The 19,071-nt window shown below is 36.8% G+C and overlaps 1 protein-coding gene across 1 annotated transcript in view; it reads right to left on the bottom strand.

Annotated features, from left to right (window-relative positions):
* Window positions 1-19,071, bottom strand: part of LGR5 (leucine rich repeat containing G protein-coupled receptor 5) — a 142,828-nt gene that overhangs the window by 55,326 nt on the left and 68,431 nt on the right. Inside the window, exon 3 of the mRNA XM_032295705.1 lies at window positions 4,686-4,757. Coding sequence (XP_032151596.1) covers window positions 4,686-4,757 — 72 coding nt within the window. The remainder of the gene's footprint in view (window positions 1-4,685; window positions 4,758-19,071) is intronic.

The following is a 19,071-nucleotide window of genomic DNA, read 5'->3' as shown; positions in this document are numbered from 1 at the left end:
AACAGACCATACTTATTATGTATTATAAGGGAATGAAGAAAACAACTTTTATTAAAATAAATATAACATACTACATCAAATTACAAATAACATAGTGGAGAAAATCAAGAAGTGTAACTCTCACAATTGAGCATGAATATTCTCCCAAATTAGTGTTCCTTATAGATGAATAGTGTCAAAATGATTGTCTATGTTTTAGAGCAAAATAGTGTTGAAATATCATAGAGAACATTATCCCGTCTCAAAATTCCATAACATTCTGAAGTAAGCATTCATTCCCCAGTACTTTAAAAGTCCCTGGAGAGCATATTCCTTCATAGGCAACAGAGAATTGAGGCTGGATTGGAAAAAGAAATATAGTCACAAAACTTGATTCTCAGAAGTTGGGTGGTAGACTTTGCTAGGTAGTAAAAGACCAAGATTAAAAAAGCAACAGACTGGCCACCCTCAGACAAATAAATCATTATTTAATTATTATAACATAAATTTCATATGTTTGTGCTCTAAAAATGTTAAAAAGCAATAATACAAAATATTTATAATGCAAACTTTGTAGATGAAATTCAATGAGATCCTTGTGTTTCTTGTTACTCTGCTACTTTAATGATAGTTATTTTAAAAAGGTTGCACATTTCCATGGTTGTATATTTTTAATTCGTTTTGTGGCTTTTGAGGTAATTCTTCTACTGCACTATTTTATTTTATTTATATATTTTTTTGAGACAGGTCTTGCTCTGTCACCCAGGCTACATTTCATACCCTGACCTCCTGGGCTCAAGAAATCCTCCCACTTCAGCCTCCTGAGTAGCTGGGACCACAGGCATGTGCCACCATGGCCAGCTAATTTTTGTATTTTTTATAGAGACGGGGTTTTGCCATGTTGCCCAGGTTTGTCTTAAACTCCTGAGCTCAAGTAATTCAGTCACCTCTGCATCCCAAAATGCTGGGATTATACAGGCATGAGCCACCATGCCCAACCACCAACACTATTTTAAACTAAATGTGTGGTTACAAATCTTAAAATGTCAGGAACAGACAGAATGTATAAACTAAGTTATTTATTTTGAGAGAAAATATTTTTTCCATTGAGTTTTTCCTATGCAAATTATTAAGCATGTGCAGAACTTCTTGTAAAACGTTTAATACAGTTACACATTAAAGTATTATTGATTTATATTTGGTCTGGAGGGACAGTCAGAAGCCAGAATGAGGGAGAATTCTTTAGGCTGGGCTGTGCAGCTCATTGCAGGACAGCTTACTACATGCTGATCACCTGGACAATGAAAGATGCCCCCACCAATTTCCAAAACACTCTGTAACAGGCAGAACCAATCTTTCTGAGAAAAAGTGTTCTAATGCTGTTATGGTTTGAATGTTTTTGCCCCCTCCAAAAATTCATGTTGAAAATTAATCCCCAATGCAACAGCGTTGGGAGGTGGGGCCCTTTGGTAGGTGTTGGGTAGAGCCTTTTGGGAGATGTTTTAATTAAGTTAGCAGAAAAATAAGAAATAGTGATCTCAATGAATTTCATTAAAGGTTTGCTTTGTAAATATTTTGTATTATTGCCTTAAAAATTTTTGGAGTACAATCATATGAAATAGATTAATATCATCATAAAAAGGCTTGCTGGAAGGAGTTTATTCCCTTTTGCCCTTCTACCTTCTGCCAAAGGAGGGCACAGCATTCCTACCCTCCAGAGGATTTGGTGTTCAAGGTGCCATCTTGGAAGCAGAGAGCAGTCCTCACCAGATGCCAGCACCTTGATCTTGGACTTACCAGCCTCCAGAACTATGAGAAATAAATTTCTCTACTTTCTAAATTACCCAGTTTGTGGTATTCTGTTATCATAGCACAAACAACCTAAGACAAAAACCAAAATACTTTAAAAATTTGACAATTTAAGTCCATTCATTGAATATTAGTCTTTAGATCAGCAAAGTAAAGAGAAGAGTGAACACAATTCCTGGCAGGATCTTGTTCCTCTTGAATTCTCCTTATACTGACAGTGACCCAGCTATAGTACAAAGTCTGAACATGGGCTTCCCTCACTTACATACATCTTTTCCTTGGCTCCTCATCATGCCTAGGACATACTAATGTCTATATTTTTTGACTTAACATATGAGATCCCTGCAACTGGGACTCCTTCTGTCTTTACAAGCTCTTCTCCAAATGCTCTCCAGCTTCTCCTGAATGCTCAAGTACTAACCTGCTCGGAGCTACCTGTTCATCCCAGGTCTTTCCTGACTCTGTGTTGCTGTACATATTGTTCCCTCAGTTGGCCATCTTATTTGTGTGGCTAATTCCCAGTTGCGTTTCAAGATTCAGCTCCTGGGTCATCTCTGGGAAAGCCTCTCTCCTAGGAAGCCAAATTTGAGCCACCAAATGGGATGACATCAACTCCTCAACCTCTGTAGTTTCACGGTACCCTGCACAGATATCCAGACACACTTTCCACAAGAATCAGAAGTGATCTCTGTTTTAATATCTTCGTCCCACTATCTTGCTTCTGCAGTCTCTCACTAGATTATAAACTCTTCAAGGGCATGAACAATATTCATTGATCTTTGTCTTTCCAGTAGTAATTTGTTTAATGCTAATTTGAGTATCACAAGCAGTAGGCTTTGCTGAACCCTTGACTGTACAGGAGACAGGAAACATTGGTTAGGAAGAGTGGATAAAAGAGAGGATCTAAATACCGTTTTTTTTTTTCTGATGGAAAGGATACATTTTAATAGCTTGAGAAATAACCTACTAGTTTCATTTTTGAATCAGATTAATGCAGTGCTCTCTGGAGTGTTCAGGTAAAATGCACCTTAAGAAGCAGCAAAGTGTGTGCAGGAGCATTCTGGGTAAAAAGCATTTGCAGGTAGAAGTACGTATCAGATATGAAGGCACAACTTTTATGTTTGATACACAATAGATATTCCATTAATAAACATATAGCATTGAGTTAATATCATACAAACTGAAGAAAAAGTTGAAAAGCCTAGAACTCCCTTATTCTCTCTAGATCATCAGCCTGAATCATCAATTCAACAAGTATTTATTGAATGTCTACTACAAGTAAGGAAGTGTTCTAGAGGCTGGGGATATCCAGTGACCAAGACTGATGACATCTCTAATTTCATGGATCTTTAGTGCATTTTGGGAAACAAACATTCACTAGTAATATGATGTAATTAGAGAAATATAACAGTATAACTATTAATATAAAATTAAAAACTGATGATAGAAAAATTAGTATTAGACTTGTATAATTCATATTTAAGAATTCAAGGATTTAAAATGATAATTATATGTAATTATAATAACTAGTTTATATATAATTCATATATATCCATATATATTATATGTATTCATTTTACATATTTATAATTATGATGTCTGGAGATACACACACACACTACCTTATATAACCAATATACACTTCATTAAGTGAATTAAAATAATTGAATCTAGTAAAATTTGTTTAACAAGTATCCCAAACACTTGGTGGTATATAGCTCAACATAGGGAAAAAATCACTTTAGTTGTCTTATCTAAACTTGACTCTCATGATACACTTCGAATGGTTCCAAATATTTTTCTGGGTTTGTGAAACTGTATGCATTGGAGCTGCTGCTACAACTCAGAATTTTACCACATATGGAATTACTATTAGGTTTTGGCAACATGACAACTTAAAATCATTTCCTCTTAGTAGCAAAATAAATAAATAAATAAATAAAAATAAAAAAATAAAAAAAATAAAGGGAAAAAAGAAAAAAATTAAAGGAGAGGAAGGGAAGCCAAATCCAGTCTCCTAAGGAGGTCAAATAACAGTTCTGCTGTTGGATTTCACTTTTAACAAAATAGTAAATATAAGTAAACTGTTTTTTAACCTATGTGTCTTTTAGGCCACTGAAATGCAATTTTCAATAAGCAGAAATATATCGCAGTTAATAACTTTTATGTCAAAGAAAGAAAATCAGAATTTTTTTTTCTGAAATAAACTTTTCCTTGCATTATTTATTTTCTCTATGTGCCTCTTTTCTTCTTCACAGAACAAACTAAAAGAAAATTAAACAATGGGTACCAAAAGAAGGAGGTATTCAATAGTAATGAGTTTTCTGAAAAACAAATTGAGAAGTTGGATATTAAAGAATGAGAAGCCTCATATTTATAATTTTCAATGAATTAACATTTCTTAAATAAACCATTGCTCAGTGTATTTGCTGTACACTAGGCTTTGCCCTATCTATTCACAGGTGGAACACAAACTTGGTTGTTTTAGCTGATGCTTATTCACTCCCTTTTGAAACCTGTTTGAAGCTGTGATCTCATTATGTCAGCATCACAGTGATTTATTCTCCCAGTCATGAAAATGCTTTTGAAGACATGTTTACCTATTTCATAACACAAAGGGAAACGGAAATACTCTTTTAAAAGTCTGAGTTGATAAGGTAGTTATTGAAAGGCAAAAATTTTAGATATTAAAGTTAGAAAAGGAGAGATGAATTTTTTTTCACATACAAATATAGGCAAATATGATATGGTTCTTTGGTACCAATGAAGTAGACTTAGACTTGAATTTAGATGAATTATCCCATGGATTTAAATAGTTTATTAGAGAGACTCAAGTTTATTAGCAGCCATTTGACACTAAAATCAGAAATATATCCAATAACACTAGGTTTACTTACAGAACTTTAAGACTGTAAAGGCCAGTGAATGCTCCCTTGGGAATGTATGTCAGCGCGTTTCCCGCAAGACGTCTGTGGGTTTCAATGGAGAGGAGAGACAGTGAGCATACCTCTTCATGTGGAAGTCATTTAGTTGTTAAAAAAATGCAATACAACTGTGTTTAAGCCACAAATATCAAAAGCAATTGTAAAGAACTTTGTTTTGTTATATTTTGCAAAAAATTTCTGTAAATTTCTAATTAAAATGTTGGCAGAAGTGCTTAAAAAGAAATGTAATAAATTACCTACATTACAATAAACCATTTAATAGCTTATATCATATGTACATATATATATATAACTGTCCTTTAAACAATTTTTAAAACAAATGCTAACACCATATGATAATTTGCAAAAAATTATCCAAATATGACTCACATGGGTTTCATGATTGTAAGCATAAAATAGATTAAACATTAGAATATTTATGTTGCAACTAAGTCTCAAAATACTCAACTTTCTTATTAAATTTGTCAAGAATGTAGATGATCACAATCAATTTTTTCCAAACTATCAGAAAAGGATAGAGTAGCTTAATTTAACATGATTTAATAGAGCAATGCTTTAAAAAATTGAAAACAGAGAGATTAGTGTGAAGGACATTAACATGGGTTATTTAATGGAAAGTTCTGACATTACTAACGGGTAAAATTTTAGAAGTTCACTTTATAATATTTTTCTAGGTAGAAGATAGCCAAGGTGAAAAATTGTGCAAACGATCAACAAGATATGCTACCTGAAACATGTGATTCAGTATTTTTTGGCAGCCACATCAAAGCCATAACCTCGTATGTTAAAGGATAACGTAAAAACGGCAATGTGACTCCAAAGAGCGCAGTATTTTGAGGAGCTGATCATATCCTAGAATGGCGAGTAGAACTGGGAATCAAGATACCTTTGCCCTTTTTTTTCCGTTTTTCTTTTTTAGAGATTGCTTATTGCCCAGGCTGGCCTTGAACTCCTAGGCTGAAGCAGTCCTCCTGCCTCAGCCTCCTGGGTAGCTGGAACTATACGGGTGTGCCATAGTACCCAGCCCCTGCTTTTTTTTGATGGAGATGGGGATTTGGGGATAAGGATTCGATTGGTCCATTTGACTAGTGCTTATTTCTGAGAAACCTAAGAGCCTCAAATTTATACCTTTGATACTAACTTCAAAGGAGAGATAATTCAGTCACAGAGATCCACTGACTGGGCTGAAATAAGCCATTTCTCATACTTTAAATATGTGTCCCATTGCCACTTCACGCCACTGATAATATACTATAAATGAATATTTAAAGAAAAGCTACACTTATATGAATAGAACGTCTGAGTAGTATTTGTGGTATGTGTATTTAAAGCATTATTTACTCTATGCAAATTAAATAAAATTGCAATATACTTTAAAAAATTATGCTTAAAAAAATTAACAACATTAGAAGGTCCTAGGACATCTCCAAGAGGCTCCACTTATCTTGCGTCTGTAGCACTAACTTGCTTTGTGCTGTTGAATAAGTTAGTTAATATTTCCGAGCGTTGTTTTCCCACTAATTACATGAAATGTTAAGATAAAATGGCTTCTTGGGTCCCTTCCAGATCCAGAACTCCATGATATCCCTATCTTGTCTGGTGGTCATTTGTGTTTATACTTGTTTTTCCTTCTCTTAACAGAGGTAACCTTTTAAAAGACTTGGATAGCTCTTATACTGTATCCCTCCTACCTGTCTCATGGTACCTAAATAAGTATTTTTTCAAGTAATAAACAATTCAGTGGCCTGGTCTACAATTAAGAAAAAAAAATAGAGCAGACAAACAGCAGAATGAATTGGCTGAAGTATTGTTTTATAAAAATCTTTGTTTCCAAATATATTTGTGAAAATGGATTGAGGGAAGGAAGTTCGTTTCTTCCTACACATGGTCAGAAAGGGTTGAGAGCTGCTAGCTTAAGCCTGGTGTAGGCACTTAATAAATATTTGTTATTAACATGTAATTCAGTGTAATATTTGACCAGGGTAACTTAAGAGGTGTTTTTTTTTTTTTTTAATTTCCCATAAAACTGTTTTATCAGAAAACCCTCTTTAGACACTGACTTTGATCTTCTTCCATCTCATCTCCCCATATTTAGTCTCTACCTACTCCCACCCATTCCGTATTCACTGATGGTCTTTATAAAGCCAACTCTGACCATATTACTGCCCTGTTCAAAAACTCTCTGTCAGTTCCCATGCCAGGCAAATAGAAATAAAGAGTCGTCGGACTCTTCTCCAATAATTCTCTGATTCCTACTGGATGCTAGAACTGAACCAATCAATGAAGTTTGCTTTTTAAGACATGCCTTCCACATTTTCCCCTCTAGCCCTTTGTTCCACCTAAAATCTCCTTTCTCTCCCTGTTTCTTAAAGCAACCTCAGTGCTACCAAAGGACTTCAAAGTAGAGAGATTGCCCATCGGTTTGGAAAGGATTTGGAAAGCTCAGTTTCTGATGGTCAGTCTCTCTACTTTCAACTCCTTCGGTAGCACTTTGTGTCTTGCTATGGATTTTATAGTCTACTTTGTGTTATAGTGTGTACCTGTCTTATGACACATGAAAGACTGGGAACTCCTCGAACCTGGGTATTCTCTTGGTATCTACATAGGGTCTTGAATACTGTCTGACAGTAGGTTGTCTCAGTAGTGCCTGACTAACCAGTTGAGTAGAGACTACTGGCTGTCCCCCAGTATCCAGTCTACCCTTGTAGAATAATTCCCCCATCCAGAATTTTAGCAGATTACATGGCCAGGTAGAGTCTGATTTTCCAGTCTTCCTTGCAGCTGAACATGATGATGTGACTAAACTCAGCTGGATCAAAAGTGATATGTGAAACACCGGTATCACCTCCTTAACAAGACATTGCTTGTCCTCAATTTCTTTAATTTCCCCTTCCTGTAGAAGTGGAACTGCTGAGACATCAGCAACAATTCTCGTGTGGAGAACCTTCCACAGAAGCCAAAACAAAAACAACAAAAAAACCGGAAGGAGACTGGGCTCCTGGATGACCCTGTGGAACCGAGCTGTTCCAAAGCCCCGAAGTCTGTTTTGGATGAATAACCGAATCAGGATGAACCCCTGTGGTATCCTCTGAAGGATCGAAGGATTATTTAGCTGTCGGGGCTGGTAAACCTCCACTGCACTGCTGGAGAGAAAGGTAAGAGGTTTCATGCTTGCCGAGATATTGGCCCCAATGCATCATTTTGCAAAGCTGTTTTGATCTACAATATTCTCTGTCTTTCTGCTTTATTCCCTTTTCATCTTCCTATTGTTAGCTTGCAATTGGTGCACCTGAACTATCACAGATATTGCATGTTGCTATTTTCCTGTCTAAGTTGGAAAGAAATGTTATCATTCTTTCAAGCTATCATTTTTTCTGGTCTTGGCTATGCATATTTTTATTGTGGTAAAATATATATGAAACAATATTTATCATTTTGAACGTTTGTATGTGTAGATTCGGTAGCATTATATATATTCACAACGTTATCTAACCAACACCACTATGTACACCCAAATTTTTGATTATCCCCAACAAAAACTCCATACCTGATTAGCAATATCCCTCCATTCCCCTTATTCTCAGCCCCTGGTAATTTCTATTCTATATCCTGTCTCTATGAACTTGCTTTTTCTAGGTATCTCATATAAGTGGAATTATATAATGTTTTCCTTTTCTATCTGACTTATTTCACTAAGCATAATATTTTCTGTGTCCAACCATGTTATATCATATATCAAAATAGCATTCCTTTTTGTGATAGAATAATGTATCATTGTATGTATATACTGCATTTTGTTTAACCCTTCATCTGTTAGTTGAAAGTTGTATTATTTCCATCTTTTGGCGCTTGTGAACAGTGATGCCATGAATATTGGTGTACAAATATCTGTTTGAGTCCCTGGATTCCATTCCTTTGGGTATACATCTAGTAGTGGAATTCTTGGGTCAAATGGTGGTTCTATGCATTGGAAAAATGATTGCACCTTTATATATTCCTACCAACAATGCATCAGGGTTATAATTCCTCCACATCTGAAGCTATCTTTCTATACCCCATAGTATTTATTGAGGGCTTGCTCTGTGCTGGTGCCACTTTATTATTATTATTATTATTATTATTTATTTATTATTTTTTTAAACAGGGTCTCACTTTGTTGCCCAAGCCAGAGTGCAGTGGCTCAAGCTTGGTTCACTGCAACCTTGCCTCCCAAGCTCAAGTGATCTTCCTGCCTCAGCCTCCCAAGTAGCTGGGACTATAGGCATGTGACACCATGCCCAGCTAATTTTTGTATTATTATTATTATTATTTTTTATAGAGGCAGGGTTTTGCCATGTTACCCAGGCTGGTCTCAAATTCCTGAACTCAAACGATATACTACCTCAGCCTCCCAAAGTGTTAGGATTACAGGTACAAGCCACCATGCCTGGCCTTGTGCTGGTACCACTTTAGGTGCCAGTGATACAACAGTGAATACCAGAATAAAGCCCCTGACCTCATGGAACTGGTATTCTAATGTGGCAAGATAGTCATTAAATAAAAAGTCAAGTGAATAATATAACATGAAAAATGCTCTGAAGAAAGCATTTGGTGGTGGTGGTGGGTGAGGGACTAGTATTTCAGATAAGATGGTCAGAACAATCTCTTCACTGAGTGGGCATTTCAGCATATGCCTGCACCATACAGGTATCGATATAAACACAACAGTGGAACAAAATTCCTGAGGCAGAGTGTGACTGATGTGGTCCAGAAGCTGCAAGGAGGTGAGCATGGCTGGAGTGGAATGACTGGAGGAGGATGGCAGGAGGTGAGGTTGGACTGGGGTCTGGGACCATCCCATAAAGATCTTTGGAAGGATTTCAAATCAGAGAGCAATGTGATCAGATCTGTGTTTTAGAAATGACCTTCTGATGGGATGCTTTTGTATATATATATTTATTTAACTTTTAAGTCTGGGGTAAAAATGCAGGTTTGTTATATAGGCAAACTTGTGTCACAGGGCTTGTCGTGCAGATTATTTCATCACCCAGGTATTAAGCCTAGTACCCATTAGTTATTTTTCCTGATCCTTTGCCTCCTTCCATCCCCTGACAGGCTCCAGTGTGTGTTGTTTCTCTCTGTATGTCCACATGTTCTCATCATTTAGTTCCCACTTATAAGTAAGAGTATGTGGTACCTGGTTTTCTGTTCCTGTGTTAGTTTGCTAAGGATGATGGCCTCCGTCCAGCTCTATCCATGTTCCTGCAAAGGACATAATTTTGTTCTTTTTTATGGCTACATAGAATTCCATGGTGTGTATGTACCACATTTTCTTTATCCAGTGTACCACTGATGGACATTGAGGTTGATTTCATGTTTTTGGTATTGTGACTAGTGCTGCAATGAACATATGCATTCATGTGTCTTTATAATAGAATAATTTATATTCCTTTGGGTATATACCCACTAATGGATTTCTGGGTCTAATGGTAGTTCTGTTTTTAGGTCTTTGAGAAATTGCCACAGTTTTCACAATGTTTGAGCTAATATTCATTCCCACCAATAGTATATAAGCATCCCTTTTTCTCCGTGATCTTGCCAGCATCTGTTATTTTTTGACTTTTTAATTATAGGCCGTCTAACTGGTGTGAGATGTTATCTCATTGTGGTTTTGATTTGCATCTCTCTAATGATCAGTAATGCTGAGCTTTTTAAAAATATACTTGTTGGTTGCGTGTATGTCTTCTTTTGAAAAGTGTCTGTTTGCCCACTTTTAAATTATTTATTTTTTTTCTTGTAAATTTGTTTAAGTTCCCTGTAGATGCTGGATATCGATCTTTGTCAGATGCATAATTTGCCAAAATTTTCAATGGGACCCTTTTAAAGGGGAGAATAGACCATGGGGTCAAGAGTGGAAGCACAGAAGGGACTAAAGTCTTCATATGGGAGATGGTGGTATAGTATAGTAGTGGCAGAGGTGGCATGAAGTGGTGGGATTTAGTGAGGAAGAAAAATCCAACTTGATCAACCACTAGGGTCAAGGTGGAATGTAGACAGTCAAAGAGGTACTTTATGTATAATCCACATGCATTTGATTACTTATCCAAACTGCTCTGTATAATACTGAAGCAAATGAATTGGGTATGATTTGATGTAAAAAAGTTGCTTTTTGAATTAAGACAGACTCAGGTTTGGTTGACCATTACAGACAGCTTAATTGATTAGACTCTACTGACTTATAACTGTTATTTTGGTCAAAATGTCCCTAACTATCCTGTTTACAGTCATGACTTCAACAGTGCATTTCTGAGCTCTAAAACATAGCCTTCAACTAGGCGTTTATCAACGCTCACTGCTGTGACAGTATCATCAAGTAGTTGGATGGTTTTTTGAAACAGTGACTTTGGAAATGAAAAGGAGAAAGTAAAAACTTTATTTTTTAAAAATTAGTTTAAATTATTGTTAGGGTGAATGCCTTTCTGTTACATTTCCTGAAACTCACTTCATACAAATGGTTTTTCTTTTTTGGGCAGGGACTATTGCTCCCCTGAGTCTGTATTCAGAACTAACCTGTGGAACCACTGATCTGTGTTATCAGGGCAGTCTGTCTTAAAGCAAAGGAATTTATGATCTGCTATTAGCTGTTTGCTGGGCTAGTGGCAGATCTGTCTCATTGACAACAACAGTAATTTAAGGAAATCATTCCCCCTTTATTTCTTTACCATGTGGGGTGGCTTTAGTGCTTATAAAACCGAAATGCATACAAACATAGGAATAAAGCAGGCTTTCAAATGTGTTCACAATATACAAGTAGTAAGAAACACACATCTTTCTTGTGATGATTTGAACTAAGTTTTCTAGGCAACTGTTTTCCAATCCTAGAGAGCAACATAACATTTGGTCAGAAGTTTTTTTTTTTAAACACTGTTTCTAAAATTATCATTTCATGGAAATACCTCTTTCATCATCTTCACTTCTGTAATAAGATATAACTCAATAAAAAACTTGTCTTTCTACATAAAATATTTTAAAAAGTTTTTATCCCTTAAGTCACTGCTCCACATATGACTCATATTGTCCTACCATTGTTAGTTTTACTGACTTAATTGCTATTAAAAGAAAAAAACCATTAAGTTACAATAGACACATTACTATTCCAATAAATCAAACAGGTAGATGTTTTGGTACTGTAAAAATCATCTACAGTATTTTGGAGAATGTACAATTTTCTTTGAATTGCTAAAGTAATTTGAATCTTCAAAGTAATCTAAAGGATTTTATTTTATATTTTGTAGCTTCCTTTTGTAAAATGGAGGGATGAGAGCAACGCAATCATATGTAGGTCTAATTTTTCCTCTCTAGACATTGGCATGTAAAGGGAAAGTTATGTGTACAAGATGGGGGGAGTACTGAGGATGGAAGGGGCCATTTGACTTTGCATTTGAGATCCTTGGGAAATTATTGTGCAGGAACCATGGCCCGACATGGGTCCACTTGGCTGAGTAGCATTTTCAGAGCTAAGCGAGAGGGCCTGGCTAAATCTGTCAGGCCTCCTGGGTCAGTTCTTGCATGAATTTCCTCTTGACTTCTGATTTATTTATTTTTCTTTCCTTTTTTGATTTTCATTCCTCTCACCATTAACTTGCTGAGACAACACAAGTTACTTTCCCTGGGCCTCATTTCCCTTACATTAAAAAAAAAAAAAAAAAAAAAGAATGAAAGGGATCTTTCATGAAGGTATTTTTCTACCCTCAATTTAAAAAAAAATTACACTTGCATTTCCTACTGTTATTTTTTCCTCTCTCATTCTTCTCTTCCTTCTTTTTCCTTCTTCTGGTTTATTGTAAGATTACTTTATTATAGCATGCCATTAACAATGTAAAAAGCACTTTCCCATAATTTATATCATGGAGGTTGGTCAGGGATTATTATTGTCCATATTTTGTAGATGAAGACACCAAAGCTCTGAAGGGTTTTATGTAAAGTAGAAAACATTGTCGCTTTTCTTACTATTTAAAGAGTAGTCTAGTCTTCTTATGAGCGTGGAAGCTATGTAATAGCAGTGCTACTTAAATAATCAGAGTAGAATAAACTTGAACATGATAATTCTTAGGATTTTTTAAAAAAAACATTTCATCAGACTACTTAATAAATTCATGCTGACTCCTAAAAATTGCCATTTTGTTTTCCATCTTTTACAAAGCACACAAGAATGAGAGGGCATACAGTCTATAAATGTTAAATTAATTTGTTCTAGAAATTTGATGAGGGCTATCAGGATTATGGTAGTAGTTTTCCCCCTTTTTCCATTCTGAAGATCTGGATGGCACTTGCCTGTTTCCAGTTTTCTGGTACTATTTTCCTTCTCTGTGATTTTCCAATACTGATTTCAGCAGTTCTATGACTATTTCTGGATTTTCCCACTCTTTGGAGTTGGAATTTACCTGAATCATTGCTGTTAAACTATCATTTAGATGTAAAATTTCTGAAAAGTCTTTTTTATTCTTTTATAAAGTATCAAAATATTCTCATTTGGAAAAAAACTGTCCTAGATAAAGTTAGTCAAAACTATGATAATAATATAATTAGTGACTCTCAAAAGATAAATAAGTGATGAAACCAATATAATAATAGTCAATTAAAATTGAGATTCATGATTAAATTCAATTAATTAATTTGCTTTTGCTGCTTTTTGGGCCAACTACATTTATAGCCTTGGCTTTGGTTTATCCACCAGGAGCCAAGTATCTGAGTTATATGTAGAGTTAGAAACATGATGAAAGTTATAGTAAGATGTAATTTGCCTGAACTTGCAGTAATGCACGACAGCAGCAACTGACTAAGCCCACCAGGGTAGATTTTCTTTTACAAGGTGCCCTTGCTGGTCAGATGGGATCAGACACATAAGAGCTTAACCTTCTTGTGTTCATCTTTGGTAAGATTTGCAGAAGCCAATTCAGTGCCTTGGATATAAGAATTGTGACATTTCATCAACTAACTTTCTTCCCATTTGAAAAAAAAATATTTCCTAATGCTCCTTGAAAAATAGCTATTTCCAAAAACTGTATCCACTCCCTCATTGTTATAGCCAAGGCCACAAGTGAGGCTGCCATTGTGTTAAGCATATCCAATTTGTCAAATCCAGCCAAAAAGCTGCCTTTTTAAAACTATGTATTCATGAGCTGTACATTTTGCTTTCATTATTTGATAAAATAAAAATGTTCAGATTTCAAGATTCAAGGGCTAAGAATTGTTAAGGGCTAACACTACTGGACTGAGTAAATGAACTCTTTCAAGTCAATAAGGAGATCCTTTAGTGTGCATAGGGCCCCATGGTTTCTTTAAACAGACTAAAGAAGTTCAATTTCAATTCCTTTATGGAATCTTCCTTGACCATCTCAGCTAACAGTCAGCTCTCCTATAAGATACATTCTATATGACGTATCCTATAAAGGTTGAATTTCTATCCTATACCCTTTCTTTTAAAGGTTTTTTTGTTTTGTTTTGTTATTGTTGTTTTAAGTTCTTGGGCTTAAGTGATCCTCCTGACTCAGCCTCTCTAGTAGCTGGGACTACAGTTGGGACTACACCACTGTGCCTGGCTCATTTTCTACTCTTTTATAAGCAGTCTATCTGATTAGATTATAGACTCCTAAGGTCAAGATTCTTATTGCATGCACAGAGCAAGGAGTTCAACTGATATTTATTGGTCATTCGATTATCTTGTTTCCAAAGGCAGCTGGCCATACTGCTGCAGTTGCTTCAGATCTGGCATAACTATTCTAAGATAGCTAGTTATTATAGAACCAGATTAGAAACAGCTGAGGAATATTCCTTCTTCATTACATATCAAATTTAAATTCAGAAATTTCTTAAAGCTCTTTCAATATGCCACATATAGTGCTTTGGGGCATATAAATAGTAGCTACCATTTATCAAACAGTTCATAAATGCTAGGGTACAATATTAAGTACTTTATAAACATGGTGCTATTCATTTATAACAATCATATTCAACAATTGGCATCATCTCCGTTTACAGATGGCAGAATGGGCCCAAGAGAGGTTATTTGCTCACACTAGGTAGAAAAGTTCACAGAAGAGAATTTGGTTCAAATATAGCATTTTGACCCCAAATTTGGGTTTTTAATTATTACTCTGGTTACAGGAAGGTTGGTATGAAGCTTAGGTTGGTCAGGAGCAACCTGACCTAAAAAAGGAAAATGCAGGGCTGTATTGCCTGAGGCATTGTCTGTAAGAAAACCATTGCCCATTGCTTTTTATTTAAACTCCTCTCACTGCCTTTCAGATTCAGCAGAATCTTACTACTCTTACTGCTATGACTGGTCCTCTCTTCTTCCTCTCACTAGGCTCTCTTTAAGTTTTCATCTTCCAACCATTAGATGTTCCTCAAGTTTCTGCCCTCGCATCTCTTCTTCTCTTCTGCTCTGCCTAGTGGTACTCAAATTTTAGTGTGCATTGCCATCACCTTAGAAGCCATAACAAATTTCAGACCCTCAAGGCCCTAATCCTGACCCACAGAATCAGACATTCTAGGAGAAGGACCTGGGAATCTGCATTTTTAATAAGCAGCTCCAGTGATTTTACTGTAGGTTGAAAAACTACATTGGGAAACACAGAGCATAAACCCTCTCTCGAGGTTCTTATCCACCTAGCATCTTCAACCACCACCTCTTTGTAAACCAGTCTCCAATCATTATCTCTAGAACAGACCCATCATGCTGCACACTCACATTCCAACATTGTTATTGACATTCCCAGTTAGGTGTCTTGCTGCCACTTACACTTAGTATGTCCAGAACTTGGCATCCTTTTGCCTCCAAAATCAGTTCTTCCCTTGAATTCCCTGTTTCTGTCCCTCCCCAGGCTCCTGACACCAGATTTCATAACCCTATTCAGAGTCATCTCTCATCTTTAGACCTCCCCTTTAGTCCCTATATTCAATCAACTGATGAGTCCCTGACTGTCTTCATCTGTTGGGATGCTTTCATATAGTCTAGTGATTCTCAGCCCACCTGAAGAGCTTTAAAAAAAGTATGCCTGGGTCACCACTAAGACCCATTAAATCAGAATCTCTGGGGGTAATCTCTGGTGATTAGTAGCTTTAAAAAGTGTTCTAGGCAATTCTAATGCATATTCAAGGATGGGAAACTTTGAAATAGCTCTCACTGTTTAATATTTATAAGATCACCTGAACACCTTCATGGTCTCCATCACCAGAAACAATGATTAATTCATTAATTGTTGAGAGAATTAGGACAGGTGATTAGTAATGGATTTTAATAGGTACCCAGGCCAGATGCAGTGGCTCACACATGTAATCCCAGCACTTTGGGAGGCCAAGTCAGGTGGATCCTTGAGGTCAGTAGTTCGAGACGAGCCTGGCCAACATGGTGAAACCCCATCTCTACCAAAATACAAAAATTCGCCGGGCACGGTGGTGAGTGCCAGCTACTCAGGAGGCTGAGGCAGGAGAATTGCTTGAACCCAGGAGGTGGAGGGTAAGCTGATGTCATGCCACTACACTGCAGCCTGGGCAACAGAGTGAGACTGTGTCTCAAACAAACAAACAACAAACCAGTTACCCAGACGAGACAATGAGAACCTGAACTAGGTGGTGACAAAATAGAGTGAAAAAACAGGAAAGACAAGGTGGAATTATGAGCCTTAGGACTTGAAAATTGGCTGAAGATAGGAGGTAAAGGGGAAAAAATGACAGAAAAGGACTGACAGAGCAGGCACAAGTCTGGATAATAAGAACACTGGTGGCAAGCAGGCAGGGTAGGAGAAAATGCTTGTGGGAGGCTGGGCAGGTGACACATGAATGAATCTGGTTCTGCACATGTTGAATTTTGAAGTATTGGTGGGTAGTTGGTGGAGGTGTCACTTAAGTAGTTGGGGATTTTCAAAATGCAGTAGCTAAACTAGCAGTATTGGCATCACCTGAAAGTGGCTTATAAATGCAAATTCTTGGCTTTCTCCTCCCAGTCCTCAGCCTGGGGAAGAAATTCTGTGGTGGGGCCCAGAGATATGTGGCTTTACAAGCACTACAGGTGATCCAGATGTCACTAGATTTCGAAAACTACTAGCCTAGGGTAGTGGTCCTCAAGCTTTACCATGCATCAGAATCACCTGAAGAGTTTGTTGAAGGCAGCTTTTTGAGTTTCATCCCCAGAGTTCCTGATTTACCAGGTTGGAGTAGGGGGCAGATGAATTTGTATTTCTAAAAAGCAATGTCATATAAAGAACAAGTTTAAATAAAGAATAAATACCAAGGTGGTGCCAGTGCACCAACATCCAGGGACAACATATTGAAAACCACTGGTCTAGTAATCAAAGGCAAAAGAGATCTGGTCTGGAAATATAGATTTGGAGGTCATCTATATATAGAAAAAGTCATGAGTTTCTTGCCCAGACTATAGTAGCCTCTTACTGGGTCCTTTGGATTCTATAATTCCCCAATCTATTTTGCATGCAGGAATCAGAGAAATCTTTTAGGTTCACAAATCCTATTGGTTCACTAGCTGCACACAATCCTCCAATGGCTTCCCATTGCTCTTATTTGAATTCCATACATAGCCTAACTGGTCCTGCATGATCTGGTCTTTGCCTTCTTCTCCAGCTACATCTATGTCACTTTCCCTCTCTCTTACTCTGCTCCAGCCATACTGACTTTTTTGCAGATCCACAAACACAACACGTTCTTTCCACTTTAGGGGCTCTACTCACACTGTTCTCCTGCCTGAAACACTACATCCCAGCTCTAGGCCCCCAATGCCTCCTCCATCTTCTGATCTCAGTTTAGACATCACCTTCTTAGAGAGACCTTCCCTCCTTGTCAACCCTTGTTATTTATTCTTTATCCACATCGTGTTTGTGTTATTCACTGCTCTTGTCACAATTAGCAAATATCATATGCAGTTGTGTTCTTGCTTATTATCTGTCTCCTCCACTCAATTGACAACTTCCTGAGAGGAGGGGCTTGCTGAATGAATGAATGAAACAAACACAGCAAGTCCTATTTGCTCTTATGTTCTCAGTGGCTTCATAAATATGTGTTGAATAGAGGAAGTAAAGTACAGAGAAAGGAGACAATAAAGTTAAGTGGAAAAATACGAGGAATGTCTACATTTTCTATGGGGTGGGGGAGAATGGAATGCTAAAGAGTAAAAGGAGGCAGAGAGGTAGGGCACTTTCAAAACAGTGGCTTAATTGTCATAACAAAAGACATACATTGCAAACGTGTATGCACACACACACACACACGCACACACACACACACACTGACAGATATCTAAATGTCTGTATCTAGCTGGATGGATAGTCATTTGGAAGACTACCAATACAAAATAACTGCCATGAAATAACACTTGAGTTTCAAGGAGGCAGTGTTTATAATCAATTGCCTGATCTATGAAGACAGGAGACTGATCACTGTGAGAAGGCCAAGGGACATGAAGATTATTCATGGGCGTGAAGGTGTTTTCATTTTACGAACCCAACTCAATATGTGAATTATAGTTTACCAAAGTTCTTTGATCATTGTTTCATTTGTTCCTCAGGGAAAAAATCTCAAAAGCACAGGCAGGACAGCTATACAGACACTATATTTTGTAACATGCTGAGGAAGTAGAAGTAACAAGCATAGATTATGCTTTCAGGAAGTTTAGCGGTATCTCTCATTACAAATTTCATGTGAAATAATAGATAACTACTATTTATATAGAGATTCTTTATGTCCAATTATAATATGAGCAAACAGTTCTGGGGAACAATAGTAACTTAAAAACAGACCTCCCTAGAGCTTCTCATGTTTCTTTTCTAAATTGAGTATTTGATTCCAATAGCATTAGAATCTGGGAAAATTTTAAAATGCTACATGGAAATAAAGGCCTTTAACTTGGACAGTTTTAAATGGTAACACTTCATCCCCCCTCCCTATTTAGTCAGACTACCAAGCTAAGTTTAATGGAACTTGTAGATGCCAGCAGGAGTCGCCATCTACCATTAGCTCCTAACATGTCTACCACACTCTGATGGACCAAGGGTAGGATCTTTTATTTGTCCACAGAGCAAGCATTAACAGAAGTTCCCAGAACTAAGTAAATAGAAGGTGGAGAGATACTGTTGGAGAGAAATGCAATGATTTCTCAAGTTATTAAAATAATAAAGAACTATCTTCAATCGTTGCCTATATCCATTAAAGCTCAGAATTGGAAACAGTTTTTCAAGTCCAGGATCCTTGAGATTCCTGCAAAATCTGGCCCATCTGATTTTATCTACCTTTATGGGGTTGTTATAATTCACTGAAATGATGTGTGTAAAGCACTTTGAACAAG

This window comes from Sapajus apella, unplaced genomic scaffold, assembly GCF_009761245.1.
Source record: "Sapajus apella isolate SASKATOON/1434 unplaced genomic scaffold, GSC_monkey_1.0 scaffold2, whole genome shotgun sequence".
In the NCBI taxonomy this organism is placed as follows: Eukaryota; Metazoa; Chordata; class Mammalia; order Primates; family Cebidae; genus Sapajus; species Sapajus apella.
This window is presented reverse-complemented; position numbering and strand designations above follow the sequence as displayed.